At 41.1% G+C, this 17259-nt stretch overlaps 1 protein-coding gene across 1 annotated transcript; it reads right to left on the reverse strand.

The window, feature by feature from the left end:
* Positions 1 to 9832: 9832 nt before the first annotated feature.
* On the reverse strand, positions 9833 to 15239 carry LOC134185979 (receptor-type tyrosine-protein phosphatase F-like). The gene is made up of 12 exons (XM_062653876.1): positions 14894 to 15239; positions 14584 to 14838; positions 14200 to 14514; positions 13818 to 14138; positions 12077 to 12361; positions 11911 to 12017; positions 11526 to 11818; positions 11180 to 11471; positions 11089 to 11119; positions 10892 to 11018; positions 10677 to 10828; positions 9833 to 10178 (listed from the first exon to the last, which is right to left on the reverse strand). The coding sequence occupies exons 1-12, from the start codon at positions 15222 to 15224 to the stop codon at positions 10060 to 10062; spliced, it is 2628 nt and encodes an 875-aa protein (XP_062509860.1). The 5' UTR covers positions 15225 to 15239; the 3' UTR covers positions 9833 to 10059.
* Between the last annotated feature and the right edge of the window lie 2020 nt (positions 15240 to 17259).

A 17259-nucleotide genomic window follows, 5' to 3' on the forward strand; every position in this document is an offset into this window, starting at 1 on the left:
AAAAGATCAACGTCATGAAGTCAATGTCACATCAATTGTGACTATTTTCCACCCTCTTGTGTGCGAATATCTTGGCCTGTGATCACCACACAGTTTGGAAGTATTGAAGACCATCGCACAACGTCTAGCTTTCAAAAGAATTTGACAGTCAGCCAGGCAGTCAGTAACATACATGAACAACTGTCGGTGGAACTCTGGCTATATAACGCCAAAATGATATTGCATAGACTGGCTTTAGATTGTACAGACATGTTTTTCGGATAATGTGTGTTAGATGCCCACGTAGATGGGTTTCTCTCTCTCTCTCTCTCTCTCTCTCTCTCTCTCTCTCTCTCTCTCTCTCTCTCTCTATATATATATATATATATATATATATATATATATATATATATATATATATAGGTTACAATGTCAATTAACATGCTGATGAGATAGCAGTTAGCAGTAACGATCTAGGATTCTATAGAGAAGCGAATCTTTCTTCAATTGATCAGGCGTCTTTTAATTTGTCGAATGTACACTTGCGCTAGTAGAGGGATTTGGTTTCTAGCACACTTGCAGAAATGGTAACGGTGCACCTGTACTCGAGCCAAAGTGATCAGAATTGTACTTGCTTGTATACACAATGGACCTTCCATAATCGCTAAGCCAATTAGCTTGTTTTAGCACCAATTACTCAACACAATAAGAACACAAAGTATAGCAAACCACTCAGATAATGATTTCCTGGATACAGGTATTGCTGCCAAAGAAATGGGCGATCTGAGCCTAGATGTAACAAGAACAAGGAGCTCGACTAATTCAACAGAAACTCTCTCCATGTTCATCATGTGCTAATTAGTGTTTCTTGGGAATAATCCCTTTTTAAAACCAGATAGCTATGTGTACACCTGTGCCACAACCCTAATTGCTTTGTATACACCTAGAATCCACGGATTACGCCACATACATCAACTGAACAAGATTTCGCTTCCATATATAGAGAATCCTATAGATAGTTACTGCATAGCTGCTATTTCATTAGTATCTGTTATTTAAGCTGTTTGTCTGTCAATTGTCACATAGAGAGTGTACATCTTGGTGGAAATGGTGCCAATAAAATTGCTGTATCACGTCTAAGTGCTGTCACTGAAGACTAGATAGAATATACTTGGCTGGATCATGCAGCAGTCATTTCAATTTTGTATTTTTGATTTTCTTATATGTACTAATTCAATTTTCAATTTTGTAAGTTTTAATATTTAGTTAAAAATTGGTCCAAAAATTGAAATGCACAATGTACTTTCAATTTTAACTAAATTAAAAAATTGGAAAATGGAATGGCCAGAAAGTGCACTGACCACTAACGCTTCCAGGAAAAATACCACCATTAACACCTCAAGAGAACTGCAATACTGTATCACATCAGCTCCAAGTACTGTAAATCAACATTTTCGTAAGCGGAAAACTTTCGTAAGTGTCCAAATTCATCATTTCATAAGCAGCCAACTTTGTAGGCGTTGATGAACGTAGCCGCTATTCTGTGCAGAACATTAACACAAAATCAACAGGATCAAAACCACAGCACCACGGGTAAGTATCTGCTAAGTGTACGTCCTAGCAGTTTCTCACCAGGTGTCCACTTGCGGACATGTCAAAACCACAGCACCACACGTAAATATCTGCTATTGCCTAGGCTCACCAACTAGGTGTCAGTCTGTCTGGCACGTGTGATACGTGATGATTATTAGCACTAAATTAGTAAGCATTTAACTTTAGTAAATCTGAGATCCCTTACAAAATTTACGAAAGTTAGATGCTTACGAAATTTTGTTGATTTACAGTATATTTCAGAGAGTACTGGAATGAGTGCTGAAGGGAATACCACAACAAACAACTACCTTCATAATATTCTAGTAGCGGCACAGTCAAAACAAGAGAATATGCAGGGTCTGGATAACGTGCAGAGCAGGCTGAAAACGACAGGTTTCCGATTAAAGAGGGTGAAGTGCACCTTTATGACCAAGTCAGTCACCTACTTGGGATAGATCGTTTGATGAACAAGGACTGCATTCAGATCCCATCAAGGTCAAATCGCTGAAGGAAGCGCCGGAACCAAAGATGTGACAGAACTCCAAGTCAATTTCTGGGCTTAGTCAACTACTATAACCGACCAACATCTTAGCATCCTTATATATCAGTTAGCTTGCAACGAGGGCAAAATAGAAATGTACTAAAGCAAAGCAAGATCTTTGAAGAAGCAAAGCAACAGTTGATACCTACAAGAGTATTGGCTCACTATGATCCGGTCAAGCATCTGGTGTTGGCTTATGATGCCTCACCATATGGTTTGGGAAGCATATTGTCATACAAGATGGAGGATGGGAGAAAACGCTCAATTGCATTGGCCTCATGCTCACTGAATGACACAGAGAAGAAATGCCAAAAGGTTGACAAAGAAAGGTTAGCCCTGGTGTTTGGTACCCAAAAGTTCCACAAGTATATTTTCGGGAGGAACATCACATTGCTCACAGATCACAAACGACGGTTGGGTTTACTCAAGCCAGAAAAAGGTATTTCAGCCACGACAACAAAGATGCAGCGTTACACATTAAAATTGGCAGCATACCAGTATGATCTGCAATACCGAGAAAGGTCCAAACACAGCAAAGCGGATGCACTGAGCCCACCAGAACACCGGCAGGAATACCCGGAGAAATCATTTTAACCATACAACGATTGGATGCTTGGCCAGTTACAGCCAAACAGATTGCAGACATAACATCTTGAGATCCCTGTTTCTCAGGTACGACACTGGATACTTCTACAGGTTGCCCATGCCAGTCGCCAATAACACAGGAGGACTCCCAGTCTGCAGAACTGTCGGCTCTGTGGCAGAAACAAGGGGAAGTAAGGCTACAGCAAGGATGCATGTTGTGGGGACATCGCGTGGAGATACTCCGCAACAATAGAACAAGGCTACCATGGAGACACTACATGAAGGGCATCTAGGAGTCTGTCGAACCAAAGCCCTGGCAAGGAGTTTCCTGTGCATGGTGGCCTGGAGTAGACACAGCCATAGAACGAATTACCAAGGCATTCTCAACATGTCAAAAAACAAAGAAGTCACCAATGAGATGTCCATTACAACCATGGGGATGGCCCCAAATGCCTTGGACACGGCTCCATATTGATGCCGAGTCGTTCATGGGAAAGATGTCTTTAGTAATTATCGATGCCATGTCCAAATGGATGTACACATAGTCAGCGCAGCCGCCAGCCAAGCCACTATCGATAAAGTTAGAGCCTCAATAGTCTTACTTGGAATTTCAGAGTGGATAATGGCAGTTGTTTTACTAGTACTTTAAATATGCGTGATGTTCTTTGCTACAAACTAGGTCCTCTCCCTTGGTCTCTAGCGTCAGTGGTTGGAAGCTTGGCAAAAACTGCAAAGTCAAAACTGCTCGATCTGTTAGAGAAAGACATTCCTCCTGCCGAAAATGTGCCTGGCAATGCTACGTGGATGATTGATGCCATGGCATTGCTGCAAAGTTTAGGTACAATCCCAGCTACATTTGCAGATCTTGCCATGAAGGCGTTTGATGTAGCTACAGCAGATTTCTTGTCTGGTTTTGTCCGGATCGATTTTGTGGTCGACAGATACCCTACTTATAGCATCAAACGTTGCGAACGAAGCCGGAGAGTAAAACAGGGAATCGTAAAAATTAACATAGCTAATCGATTGCAGAAGTGTCCATCACAGTGGAAGAAGTACTTATCGCTTGACAATAACAAGACAAATCTCTCAGATTTTCTCTTGCAAGAATGGATCAGACCAGAATATGCTGAACGTCTTCATCATCGCCTATTCTACGTGACTCACGATGCCAAATGCACCCTTCTAACAAGCAGTGATGGAGTTGCAGTTACTGCCCAATGTGTAGCAGATCTGGAATGTTGTCATGAAGAAGCTGCCACTCGTTTGCTACTTCATGCAGCACATGCGGCTACGATGGGTTTCGCGAGTGTAGTGATACGATCACCAGATACGGACGTTATCATTCTGGCTTGCTCTTTGTGTCCTGCCATCTCCGCTCGCATATTGTTTTCGAACAGGGACTAAAACGCGCTCACGGTTTATTGACATTCAATCTGTGAGAAATTCCGTTAGTGAAAACGTTTGCGACGCACTTCTAGGATTACACTCTCTAACTGGCTGTGATACTACATCTGCTTTCAAAAGGCGAGGGAAAAAGACTGGTTTACAATTGCTGCAATCGAATTCGCAACTACGTGATGGTATCCAACGACTTAGTGGTACATTTAATGTTTCTGATGATTTGTTTACTGTATGCGAAACGTTTGTTTGTCAGTTGTATGGATCAAAGACGAATTCCATTAATGACTGCAGGTACGACCTGTTCTCTGTAAAGGGTGCACAAGGCGACAATCTTCCCCAACCCGGACGCCCTACAGTTGCACGTGCAGAGAGCTAACTATCAAGCCGAAGTTTGGGTAAGAGCTCTTCAAGCCAAACTGGTTGTACCCTCTCGTTGTGGGTATGGGTGGGAAATTGTGAATGATCAATAAACAATGAAATGGATGACACGAAAACCAGCACCTGATGACCTACTGGTTTTAGTCAATTGGCGTTGTCATACCGGATGTAGTTCACGTCGACGTTCTTGCGTACGTGAAGGGATGCCTTGTACAGATGCTTGTGGTTGTGAAGACTGTGACAACCAAACCGCTTCATGTAGACGTGAAACAGACAGCGAAGAGAGTGATGATGAAGCAGAGTTCTAGAGCAGCTGACTTACCTTTAGCTAGTCGTTAATTTGCTTCAAGTTTGCTGCACACATAGTAATATTATAGACTAGAAAGACACATTTAGATTATTTTTCTTTATCTTGACAAAGTTAAAATACTATATAGTTAGACTACTAACTTGATTAGATAAGATGGATTAGATAAGATTACCGTTTTGAGTAATAAACCTGGGTTGCTATGGCAACGCAGGTTATCTTTGGTTCTAGTACTTTGGACACTTTTTCAGACTAACTAATGTTACATTTGCACTCTTCTATGTCGTCTGTCGAGATATCAATAATAAAATTTAGATCGAACCGTTGTGGCGACGGACTTTTGAAAAACTGACCTTGGGCTGTAGGACTATTATTAGATTTGCCGAGCCAGTCCTAGAATGAAAAACCGGCAGAAGATCGCCAACTTGGTCAATTCGTGCGGCTATGGCAACGGCGTGCGCACAGAGATTTCTCTGTCGAAACCCTTCGCACTAGCATTTTAGCTTACCCTTACCTTTTATTTGAACAAACTGAAGATGCGATCCTGTTAAGCTAATGACTACTTTAGCTTCAACGTTTTCAGGCTCATCAACAATGCTGTTAGTTGTGTTTAGTATTTTTTCAGCGTTCTTCCGCGATCCGGAATAAGTCAATGATGTTAACCCAGTGTCCTCAAAAGAAGATAGCTATGTACAGAACAAGTAGCAGATAAAGCATTTGTAATTACACTTGTAAATTTGCAGCACACATGGGTTCTACACTACCCTTTATTTTAGATCTCTTTACATCAGGCCGGCCCTACTGTGGTCTCCACGATAGACTTCTCAGACAGCTCTTGAGGCTTTGTGTCTGCCACTTCTGCAGTGTTATGTTTGAACATAGCACACTGAGATGTTCTCAGTTGAAGGCGGGAGAATCGCATGATGTACTTGGCTCGCTCTAACTCTCCCATCTGTGTGTACCATTTAGTTGTGGCTGTCAACTTCCACATTGCTGTAGATAGTGTATAAGGATCTGTTCCAACGAGTGCCCTACCTACGTCTTTTTGCTGTTTGTCTACCAATTCTCATAGTTGTCTAACAAAAGTTGACAATCTGACATATTTCGGTTGCACGATTGTTTTAGCACATTGTGAGAACTTTCAACGTCGTTAATGTAAAAGAAATCATCACTTAAACCAACTTTTTGCCTAACGCTAAGTATCGCCTTTTCTTGCATGTCTAGAGACTGATATATATATATATATACTTGACAAACCACAAATAGAAGGATACCGATTCAGTACTCCGTGCTGAAATTGCTCATATTTTCCAAGTGTTTTGCATGTTCACCAAGCGACAACGAAATTCTTCTTTATCTTACTGTCGATCAATCCTCGCTGATTGTCTTTGTTACAGCCAAATATATTTTTTATGAACTCCCATCTGTAATTCCCTGTCATTACTATAGACTAGTCAACTTACGTTGAATGTCGTCTTCAAAGTACTTTTTGCAGAGAACATGAGTAGGGTTAGGAAACGCTTGCAAGAAGCCACGAAATAATGCTCGGTCTCTATTTGACCCGGCAGCTATAGAATATTTTTCACGGCTAGGCAAATTCTCGTCATGCAAGACGACATCTAGCGATAAAAAGATTCATCCTTCGTTTTGTGAGGCAGGGGAGGTCCAATTAGTACAGGATGATTGTTTCGACGTCTTATTCTCAACTGTAAGTGTTTGTATCCAGTAGTCGTCTAGAAGCCAGAATTCACCGCAGTTGTGAGTGGTATCAATTCCAAGAATAGTAAATTCTACAGGATTCTTACAGCATTTAACTATGTCTCTCATTTGCCTGTCATTGGCCAAGAAACACATTGGATACGAAGCGCCTTGTACATATCTTTTAGAAAAGGCTTGTCGGACGTTTCTTCTTCTTTGCATTGCTTGATTACAGCAAAGAGCTCGTCCTTTTCTGCAGCGTTATGCACCTTCTTTTGCCTACCGCGATTCCACAATTGTTCGATATTCCTTGGCAACGAAGAAGTAGTCTTTGCACGTAGTATTTAATTAAAGGCCTCCTGTATTTTCCCAAATTTTGTCATAGTCTTTATACGGATGTCTTGACAATTCTGTTTTTGTGACTTCTTTGCGAATGGCCTCTACAGTACTCGGACGCGTTCGTAAGTGTGGATGTGCATCTTTTCTTCGGTTGCCATGTGGAGCACAACCCACGGAGTGTTCGCTAGTATCAAAAAGGTACTGAAACTAGATGACCTTCTCTTTTTGGATTTTGCTGGTTTCTATCTCTGCAGTACGCCGTTTGAAGTCTTGGTATTTGGAGTGCACGTATGATACTAAAGAAGCTTACCTGCCCAAACGTTGTGCAAAGTCAAAAGCAGAAGACATATCGCGGAGAGTAGCAGAACTTGCTTCATTAGTCCTGTGGAACGCCCACAACACTCGCAAGTTCCCTTTACAGGATATTTCTGCAGGATAGCTACTAAATCCCAGATAATCAATTAACGTAGCACGCTATAGGTTTGTGGTAAATCATTGATATCAATACGTTGTGTATTCATATTAACACTTTCTTATAATTACGTGTGGTCAAGTCAGCGTTTTTTATTACTCTTAACTAACTGAGCTTGGGTTAGTTATAGCTAAAACCATTAGAATTTACCTAAACTATAGTTAGCTAGTGTAGAGAAAGAATAGACAATAACAGTAAGCTGCTTGCCTTCTTCTAGTAGCTGTGGTTCAGGTGTCATAGGGAATTTGACATCCCCTGTTTGTTGCACCTCCGAGCCGTATTCACTAGGGAATTTGGTATCCCCGAGCCATATTCTCTGAGGGTCTGAGGCACCTCTCTTGGCATCCCTTGGGGAATTTGGTATCCTCTATCCATCATGTAGGTAAATGATCAGTCGGCCGACGAACTACCGGTGAACTTCCAAGAAGTAATTGTGCGATGATGCTAGACGATCATGTGCCACTATGCTGCAGAGTTCACGAACTTTCGGTGATGTCATTGTTTTTAGTACGAAACACCGACTAGCCCATGCCATGCACAAGTTCTCGTACATGATAGATTCAGTGCCGTCTAGCTGTGTCTACGTCTGGATTGTCTCTCATCATTTTCAATTAGTTCTACCATTCTAAGAAGTGTTGCAGAAACCGAGAGAAGCATATTACACTGTCTGAACTGTAGCAAGTCTAGCTAGGTGGAAGAAGTGACGTCTGCCGGCTGTGCGTAGGCTGTATGTTGATCTTTGCGTCATCATCTAGGTTAGATGGTGTCTGGTATTAGAATGATATCACCATGAGGTCGTGGACTCTGTTGCACTGGCACATGACCATATATCGCCGCCTCGCTATGACTCATTGGAAGTTCACGGTAGCTCGTCAGTCGACTGATCGCATGATGCATTACGACCCAACGCATATTTATATATATACATATATATATATATATATATATATATATATGTATATATATATATGTATATATATATATATATATATATATATATATATATATATATATATATATATATATATATATATATATATAGCCATGCATAGCCCTGGACGGCTAATCAATTGTAGCTCTGAACACACGATGTTATGTTCAACAGCAGAGAGGAGGCGTTGACTGTGGTGTGTTTGCTATTGAATTTGCTGTACATTTAGCTCTAGGAGATGATGTAGCAAGCCTGAAATTCGACCAACCACGAATGAGAGAGCATCTGTACAAATGCTTGCATTAGAAGAAAATGACAGGTTTTCTGCAATGCGCCCAAACAACTGCTAGACGCACTCCTAGACTTCGCCGTACCGACATAGAAATTTGCCGCAACTGTTTGATGCCAGAAGAATGCGATGATACCGTGCGGTGTCAAAATTGTGAGGACTGGTTTCACGTTGGTTGTCTTACACATGATCTACCACAACAAAGTGACAAATGACGCTGTGACAACTGTTTGTAAGAACGCTGTGACTACAGTAGACGATATAGAGTCAATTGCTTTAAGGAAGTTAACTAAAATAGATGTTTTCGGTCGCAAATTTAATTAGACAACAAACACGCAATTTGTAACATGTCAATTTGTTAGAAATTTAGCACAAAAACGCAGACTGTAAAATAGAGTTTAGAATGTCACCTTTTTAGATGTGCGAAATTCTCATAATAAGTACGGCGCAGGAATGTCAAATTCTCTAAAAAAATACGGCTCGAGAGATGCCAAATTCCCTAGGAAATACTGCTTGGGGGATGCCAAATTCCCTAGGAGATATGGCTCGGAGATGCCAAATTTCCTAGGAAATATGGCTCGGGGATGTCAAATTCCCTAGGAAATACGGCTTGCGATGTCAAATTCTCTAGAAAATACCGCTCGGACATGCCAAATTCAGAAAATGCGACTCGGGGGATGCCAGATTTCCTGGGATTCCAAATTCCCCAGGATATACGGTTCGGGGATGCAAAATGTCCCGAAGGGATAGCAAATTCCCTAGTGAATATGGCTCGGGGATACCAAATTTCCGAGGATGCCAAATTCCCTATGACACCGGTACCCTTTGAAGTCGCCATAGAATTGACGAGTATCTGTATATAATTTTTTGAATCTGAGTTCTCATTTGTTATGCCCTTATGCAATATATGTATGTGTATGGACTACATGTAGAACTGTATACATTAATTTCTATAGTCACGTAGATAGTCATGCAGATCCTTATTAATTAACCATGTTTGTAAAATGCGTTGCAATTGCCGGGATCATCTAAAGTTTCCTTTCTTTACTGCATGATTTAGAAAAGTCACTTCCTGATCAATGACTGCATATGCATGTCTAAACAAACAAACCATGCTCTTGGTATAAACGTTAGTCTTCAAAACTGGTAGCTTAATTACCACACTGTCGTCAAAGTTATGCGTGATTCTTAATTTTTAGTAGTGACGTAATGGCTGTGATTGTGCCATCTGCACGTCTGAGAGTGCATGGGGTGATGTGTGAACTGTTGCTGCCTGCTGTCAGTTCAACCAGTAAACTTGACAGTTGATACTCAGAATCTTTTTCTTGTAAAACTTGTTTGTTTACACTCTATTCAGCTTTAATTATCTTCTCACAAGCAGATAATCCCAAACAATACGAAGTTAATTATTCTTCTCACTTCTAGCTAACCCTTCATACAGACTAGCTACAACATACAACACATGCAAGAACTAAGAAATGCATTTTAAATGTCCGAAAAAGCCACAAATCGTTATAAAAAAGTTTTCTCTTTTATTACATTGAGATCAAAGTACCGATTCACCATCCATACTCTCATACAATGGTTCCTCATTCTTCCTGTCTTGATCAACTGCAACAGCTCTAACCTCTACATATCCACGTGATTCATCACTGCTGCCTGCACCTGTAAGAGCAAATCTGATGTGCTTATCCACGATAACTACTAGACAAAGACTTGAGTGTCTTAGGCATTCAGTGATATACTGTGTACAAGACAAGACTCGATCCTGCATGCACAAGTCAATAAATATTAAATATAATCCTTTTTAAACTACATGTATCTCAAAAGTGAAACACGACGCTTCAAATTACATTGTAACAATGGGTTTTTTGAAAAACATGGTTATGCGCAACTGTTAATAAACTATTATTAAAACTGTCATGCATGCAGAACCAATACTCACTCCTTGCATTCTGGCACTTGCCATGCATCCTACTACGGACTGTACAGTAGTCAAAATCTTGCAGTCATGGCCACTAATTAGATCTATAGTAGTATTCTGTCAACAAACACTACTACATTAGCGATGACTTGTATACAAAACAATGCCATAAATGAACTAAGCCTTGATAAATAGTAAATTATATAGTTTGCAATTTCATATCATGTCAATATTCTCACCTGTAGTAGTGTATAAGCTATTAACTGTCATTATCTCAGTGCTTGTCTCCAAACATTTACTTCTTCCAGATGTTACTTTAGGATTGGTAATGACGCTATCACATCTGACAGGCTCCAATGTCATCTCTTTTCTAGCACATCTGTAATTCTTCCTGCATCACACATAAAAGCTTAAAAGTTAAATATTACAAATATTTGTAACTTAGATATTTCACTTCAGAAAAACAAAAAGTGTGATGATTAGCACAAGAATGATGACACTTAGTGTAACAGCAACTGTGATGATCAACACAGAACTTGATCCTCCCTTTGATGGTAACTCTTCTGCCTTTGTCAAAACTCCTTCATGTCAAAAATGATCAACATTACTGTAATGGAACTATGGGTACCCAAATAATAATCATCATCTTACTTAGTGGTTCACCAATTGCTGTTTCTTTCATCTAGAAATCATAATATATAAGGTCTCTCAAAGCTATGTAGTCATCCACATATCATCATACCCCACTTCCATTATCCAACATTGCAACCACACGAATATATATAAAGTAAGTCGAATCAGACTTAAGTGGAACATTTTTGTACTCATTGTTTTCACCAGACGTTGAATCAGTTCCAACGATAAACTGCTTCCCTTGTATGTTCTGTTTGTAACTCATGTAACTGTATCGAGCTGTTACATACCATGTGTTGTCTGTGCCCTGTTGCTCATACGGTCCTACAATACGTGGTACACTAGATACCGAAGGAGCATTAGATCCAGTGGTACCCTCATAAACAATAATATCAACATACCTAAAACATGTTCACATTAAAACATTCCCAAAACAGTGAAAGGTAACAACATACTCTATTGGACCATTTTCATCATTCACAGTAGGAGGTACAAATACTACAGCTGACGTTGATGATGCAAAATCACTAGCTAAAGGTTTGTCTGGTGTCTGAGGAGAAGCTGCCAGTGTGCGTACTGTAATCATGTTACTAGGGGAACTTTCTGGATTGGACCTTGCGTTATTCGTTACTGTCAGATATACTTTGTACTCGGTGTACGGTTTGAGGCCCTTCAAGACGTATAGGTTTTCATGACTCTCGATGTCGGAACTCTTGCTGTATGAAGCATTACCAATACTGTTGTAAACCTGCACAGTAAAGTTTAGACAATAATTTGCAGTCATGACCTTGTATGCACATGCATTCGTGCATCTACTCATCCACGTACAACTTTTCTTACAGTGTAGTACTGAAAAGCACCATTATAGCTAATAGGCCTCTCCCATTGTAGAATAATTAAGTTTGATGTCACACTTGAATTTCTCAAATTCTGAGGTGGAGTTGGTGCTAAATCAAGAAAATCCAGTAATAATAAAAGAACACTAAATGTTGAAAGTAAAAATTACTTATAGCAGCTGCCATAACAGTAATGGATGCTGCTGGTCCAACACCAACTGTGAAAGCTCGAACTGTGACATTATAATTTGTTGACGGTATTAGACCACCAATCTCTTGCATACGCTCTTTCACAAATTTAACACGTGTTTTGTCTCCAGTCCCATCTGACAGCATGTATTCAACAATGTAATATCTGATAACTCCATTTGGTGTTTCAGGTTCACTCCACATTACAGTGACTGTATGTGGTGAAATAAAAGAATATTTTAGGGAACGTGGTGCAGTTGTAGCAGCTACAAAACAACAACAGATACAGATAGTCAGAGTGCAGTCAGTTAACAGCGCAGCAATATACAACAGACAGACAGACACGCATACAACATCATCATGATTACATTTAGCAATGTCAGTATTTAAGAAGTCAAAACCAAATGCACATCAGCTGTATCTTGGATTAATACCCCATTCACACGAGCACGGCTCCAAACTCAGCCCAGCCGAGCCGAGCCTGGGCTAATGAAGCGAGCCAGCCCTTGTTTACACGGCTTTCTCACAAAGTAAGCCAGCCCAATGTAGTAGGCGTGTCTTTTTTGCGCACGCTAGATACAGACGTCGTCATGGAACAAGCTGTCCGCGCTTACTTTTCGCTGGCACTAGAACAGTCTGCGGAAATATAGAGGAGAAGTACTGAGCATACACGTCGACGTCGTCTTTGTTTTGACAAGCACTGCACAACGAAACCAAACCAAACCCTGCTGGCATGGCAACTTGAGGTGGGTCAAATCAGCACCGTTCGGTTCGGTTCGGCCGGCATTCACACTACGAAGTGAACCCGAGCCAAACCATGCCATACCGTGCTGGCACAGTTACAAATGCTCCTGTGAATGGGGTATTAGTTGCTCCAGTTTAGCAGGCCCATTTACAACTACAGTAATCACCAGAGCATCACTTGTTTGATAAAACAATACAATATTAGACAATAACAAACTACAAAGTTGGCAACTGTTTGGTGAGCTGCTTGTAGACTGTGCAACCAAGTCACCTACATCAATCAAGTCTTTTCATTTATAAAATACGAAAGCCAAACCTGTAATCTGCCATCAGCTTTCCCTGCTCTCAGGTCAGGGTTTCAGTCTTTTTAAAGCAAAAATTACAGCTCTAACATTCTAGAATAAGCTGGAGTATATAAATACGAATTGATTAACAAAAGTAGTTAAGCTCAACAAGAAGCCAAAAGTCTTCAAATAGATGAATCAGATTTTCTCCTTGATTAATTATTGCATGACAACACCATAGAGTGAGACAAAGAGCATTTACAGGTTGTCTGCTAATATAAATCTTCTACAAACCATACCTGCATAGTAATTACATGCCCACCCTGGCTACAATTTTGCAATGCTACTTTTCAATGAATGTTTCACACATGAAAGCATCCATTGCCTTCAAACTGCTTTACATAATACGTGCCTGTCACAATAGCTGGACCATATATGCTGCCAGATAGCTATATAATGTGGTGCTACAATTAAGTACAACTAACAGGCATTAAGGGACAATCAACCAAACGTATTTACTGATCTCTATTACAATAAAGGCCAATCAGACAGCTGTGCTAAACTCCTAGCAATAAATAAAACAAAGAACATACTTGTCATTACTGTAACATACTTCTACGTGCAAAAAACTAACTTGAATAAGACACGTCTTCAAAGTAAATGCATACCAAGCCAAATCACGATACAAACTTACCATCTTCTGATGTGTTGGCAACAATGGCAGTACTTCTTTGTCCTTCCAACACCTTACCATCATGAGACCGAACGTTCACTGCTGCCACCTCAACACTATATTGTGTAAATGGAGTGAGCATTGTCAAATTGGCCCATGTGGCTGTTGCATTCAGTATCTTGTACCCATCCACATCTCTCACTTGACGAACACCAATTGGTTTGTAGTAAACAAAGTAATAGCGAGGAACACCATTAGGTGGACTGGGAGGTGACCAAGACACAACAAACCAGTGAGCAGAAGCATTTCCTGATAAACTCACTAAATTGGGAGAACCGGGATCTAGTAAATACAGCAAATCACACAATCACAAAATAAATCCTTAAATTAGAAAAAAATTTACAGCCTTCAGCAGTAGTCACAGATACCACATTAACGGCTGCCAAACTTCCAGGTTCATAGCCATGCCTGTTGCTTGCTGTTGCTCTAAAGCTGTAATTTGTAAATGGACTGAGACCAACAACAACAAACGGTTGAGAATCAGTAGCACTGAATTCTCTTTCTTCCCACAGCATGTTGCTGGTGCCATCATCCAATTGATATTCTATATGATATACAGTTACACTTGAGTTTCCATTTTCGGGACAGTTGACTTTGACATTCACTTCAGAGTCATTATAGCTTTTGACTGACAACACAACACATCTCTGTGGAGGACCTAAAACACACCACATATAGTTAACTAAACATACAAAATGTCAACAAACACGTGCGAAAAGAACATTACCTTCAATTATCAACTGTACTGATGCACTACTGGACTTTGCACCAGCTTCAATAGTGTTACTAGCAACACATCTGTATGTCCCTTCATCCTTAAATTCAAGTGATGTTAGTTCAAGAGTAGATCCTTTTGCACTCTTGCCTCCTCTCCATTCATAATCTGGAGAGGGATTACCACCAGCAGAACAGTTTAAAGTGATACTCTGTCCTTTCACTCCTACTGGATTGGATGGTCTAATTTTAACAATTTCAGGAGCATCTAACAACACATCACTCGTAACAATGCACCATGAAATGGTACCAAACCAACTCACATTTGACATCAACTGATATAGCTGAAGACATATCACTAGCACCATACTTGTTAAAAGCACTGCACTTGATTAATCCTCTATCAGAACGCTTGACAGACGTAAATTTCAATTTCCCAGTAAATTTGCCCAAACCTTCATAATTCGTTGAAGTTGTTACTCGAGAGTCTAATGCAATAGCTGAATCAATCCCATTCTCTTTTCTGTACCATCCAAATGTAATGTCTCCACTCAGACCAGAATACTGTGAAGCTGTGCAACTCAACTCTTGCACGGACGACTCATCAAAAGAAACTCCTACTGACTGCCCAGCTGTTGGTGCACCTGCAATCATATATAGAGTTGGCAACAACAATAGCAGACATTAATGTTGCACCTTTAGATGTCCAAGTAACTACCAAAATCAAGGAAATGGAGCATTACAGTGGTGAACCCTAGGCGTCAAGAAATTGACCCCTTTCCAGTTCCGGGTACTTTGGTTCCATATGTTTGATTCAATGTGCTTCCAAACGCACTGCAAAGCAGGAAACGTATCTATGCGTGTGTTTGTAGAACACACAACGATTGATTTTAGTCTCAACAACGAGGCACAAGTACGTACTCCAATCGCAACAACGCCTACGCTTAACAACACCAAACAGTTGCTGCACATGTACTGGCAAGCGCCTAGTTGCAAGCATGCACAAATTAACACCACGTGCATGTCACTAGACCAAGCATCCCAACACTTGTTTATACAGGTGGTTGAGAATGGACAGGCTGTCTTATAATCAAACGGTAAGTCACATTGGAGCGGTGCTTTGTCGCAGGTTCACTTACTCTCCCGTTCAATTACTCTCTGTTCCCTATGATCTTGTAGGTAAACTCAAGTCATGATCAGAAATCAAAATTGGAACGTCCTGTGTGACTCCGCCTACACTAGTGAACAAGCTCCAACAACCATATGTCGAGATTACACGAGCGATAACAGTGAACACACGTTATACATTCCAAAGTTGTCTAGATGGTCGTTTCCGTCAAATTGGTATTCCGGCGAGTCGGTATTTCTGTCGAGTTGGTCGGTCGCCACTTCCGGTAAGACAACTACTATAACCCTTGCTACGCCTAGGGTTAATAATAATGATGCTGATGATAATAATAATAATAATAATATAATATTCTGAGTCAAGCGTATCACGTGTCTTCACACTGATCTGACTCGTAACTACAACCTGCTGGTTCAGAATCCAGACTCTGTACCCGACTGGTTGTCGCAAGGAATAACTACTCTGATTCCTAAGAATGACAAGACTGACCAGGCCAAAAATTACAGGCCCATCACGTGTCTGTCTGTCTTCTATAAGACCCTCACCTCAGTCATCAGGCAGAGGATTGCAGGGCATTTGGATCAGAGAAACCTCATGGCTCCGGAGCAGAAGGGTTGTCGACAGGGATCTTTTGGTGCAAACGATTAGATGTTGATCAACAAGCTGCTAACTGAAGACTGTAGGACCAGGCACAAGAGCTTGAGCATGGCTTGGGTGGACTACCAGAAAGCCTATGACAGCGTGCCACACAGTTGGTTGCTCCAATGCCTTCAGCTGCATAAGATCAGTCCAGTCTTGTGTGGGTTCCTGTCACATGTGATGAAGAGTTGGAGGACATCGATGGTGCTTTCTTGCGGGAAAAGTACGATCAAGACAAGGCTTATGCAGATCAGGAGGGGTATTTTCCAAGGTGACTCACTTCTCCACTTCTCTTCTGTATGGCTCTCAATCCTCTGAGCAAGGAGCTGAACAGAACCGGTTACGGCTACCGGATGACCTCTGGGCTTGGTGAGACTGCCAAACGTCAGCTTATCAGTCATCTACTTTACATGGATGATCTGAAGCTGTATGGCAGAAACTCTGATCAGTTGGATGGGTTGTTGCACACGGTTCGTACCTTCTCTGATGACATCCAGATGAAGTTTGGTCTGGACAAATGTGCTGTTGCACACTTTGTCAACGGCAGGCTATCTGGACACAACTCTGGAGTGACGGTAGGAAAAACGGACACCATCAAGTGTCTGGAACCGGGTCAAGTCTACAAGTACTTGGGTGTAGATGAGAGTAACGGTATTCAGCACAGCATGATGCGGGAGAGACTCCGTCGCGAGTACTTGTGCAGAGTGAAGGTGGTTCTCCGGACTGAGTTGTATGGTCGGAACAAGATTCTAGCCATCAATGGGTTTGCACTACCGGTTCTCTCTTACGGTTTTGGCGTCATTCATTGGGGGTGCACGGACCTGCAGCAGCTCGATCGACGGACCAGAAAGCTTCTCTCTATGCACGGTGTCCACCATCCTGCTGCAGACGTTGACCGACTGTACGCTCCTTGCAGTGATGGGG

The sequence above is a fragment of the Corticium candelabrum genome, chromosome 10, assembly GCF_963422355.1.
Source record: "Corticium candelabrum chromosome 10, ooCorCand1.1, whole genome shotgun sequence".
Lineage (NCBI taxonomy): Eukaryota > Metazoa > Porifera > Homoscleromorpha > Homosclerophorida > Plakinidae > Corticium > Corticium candelabrum.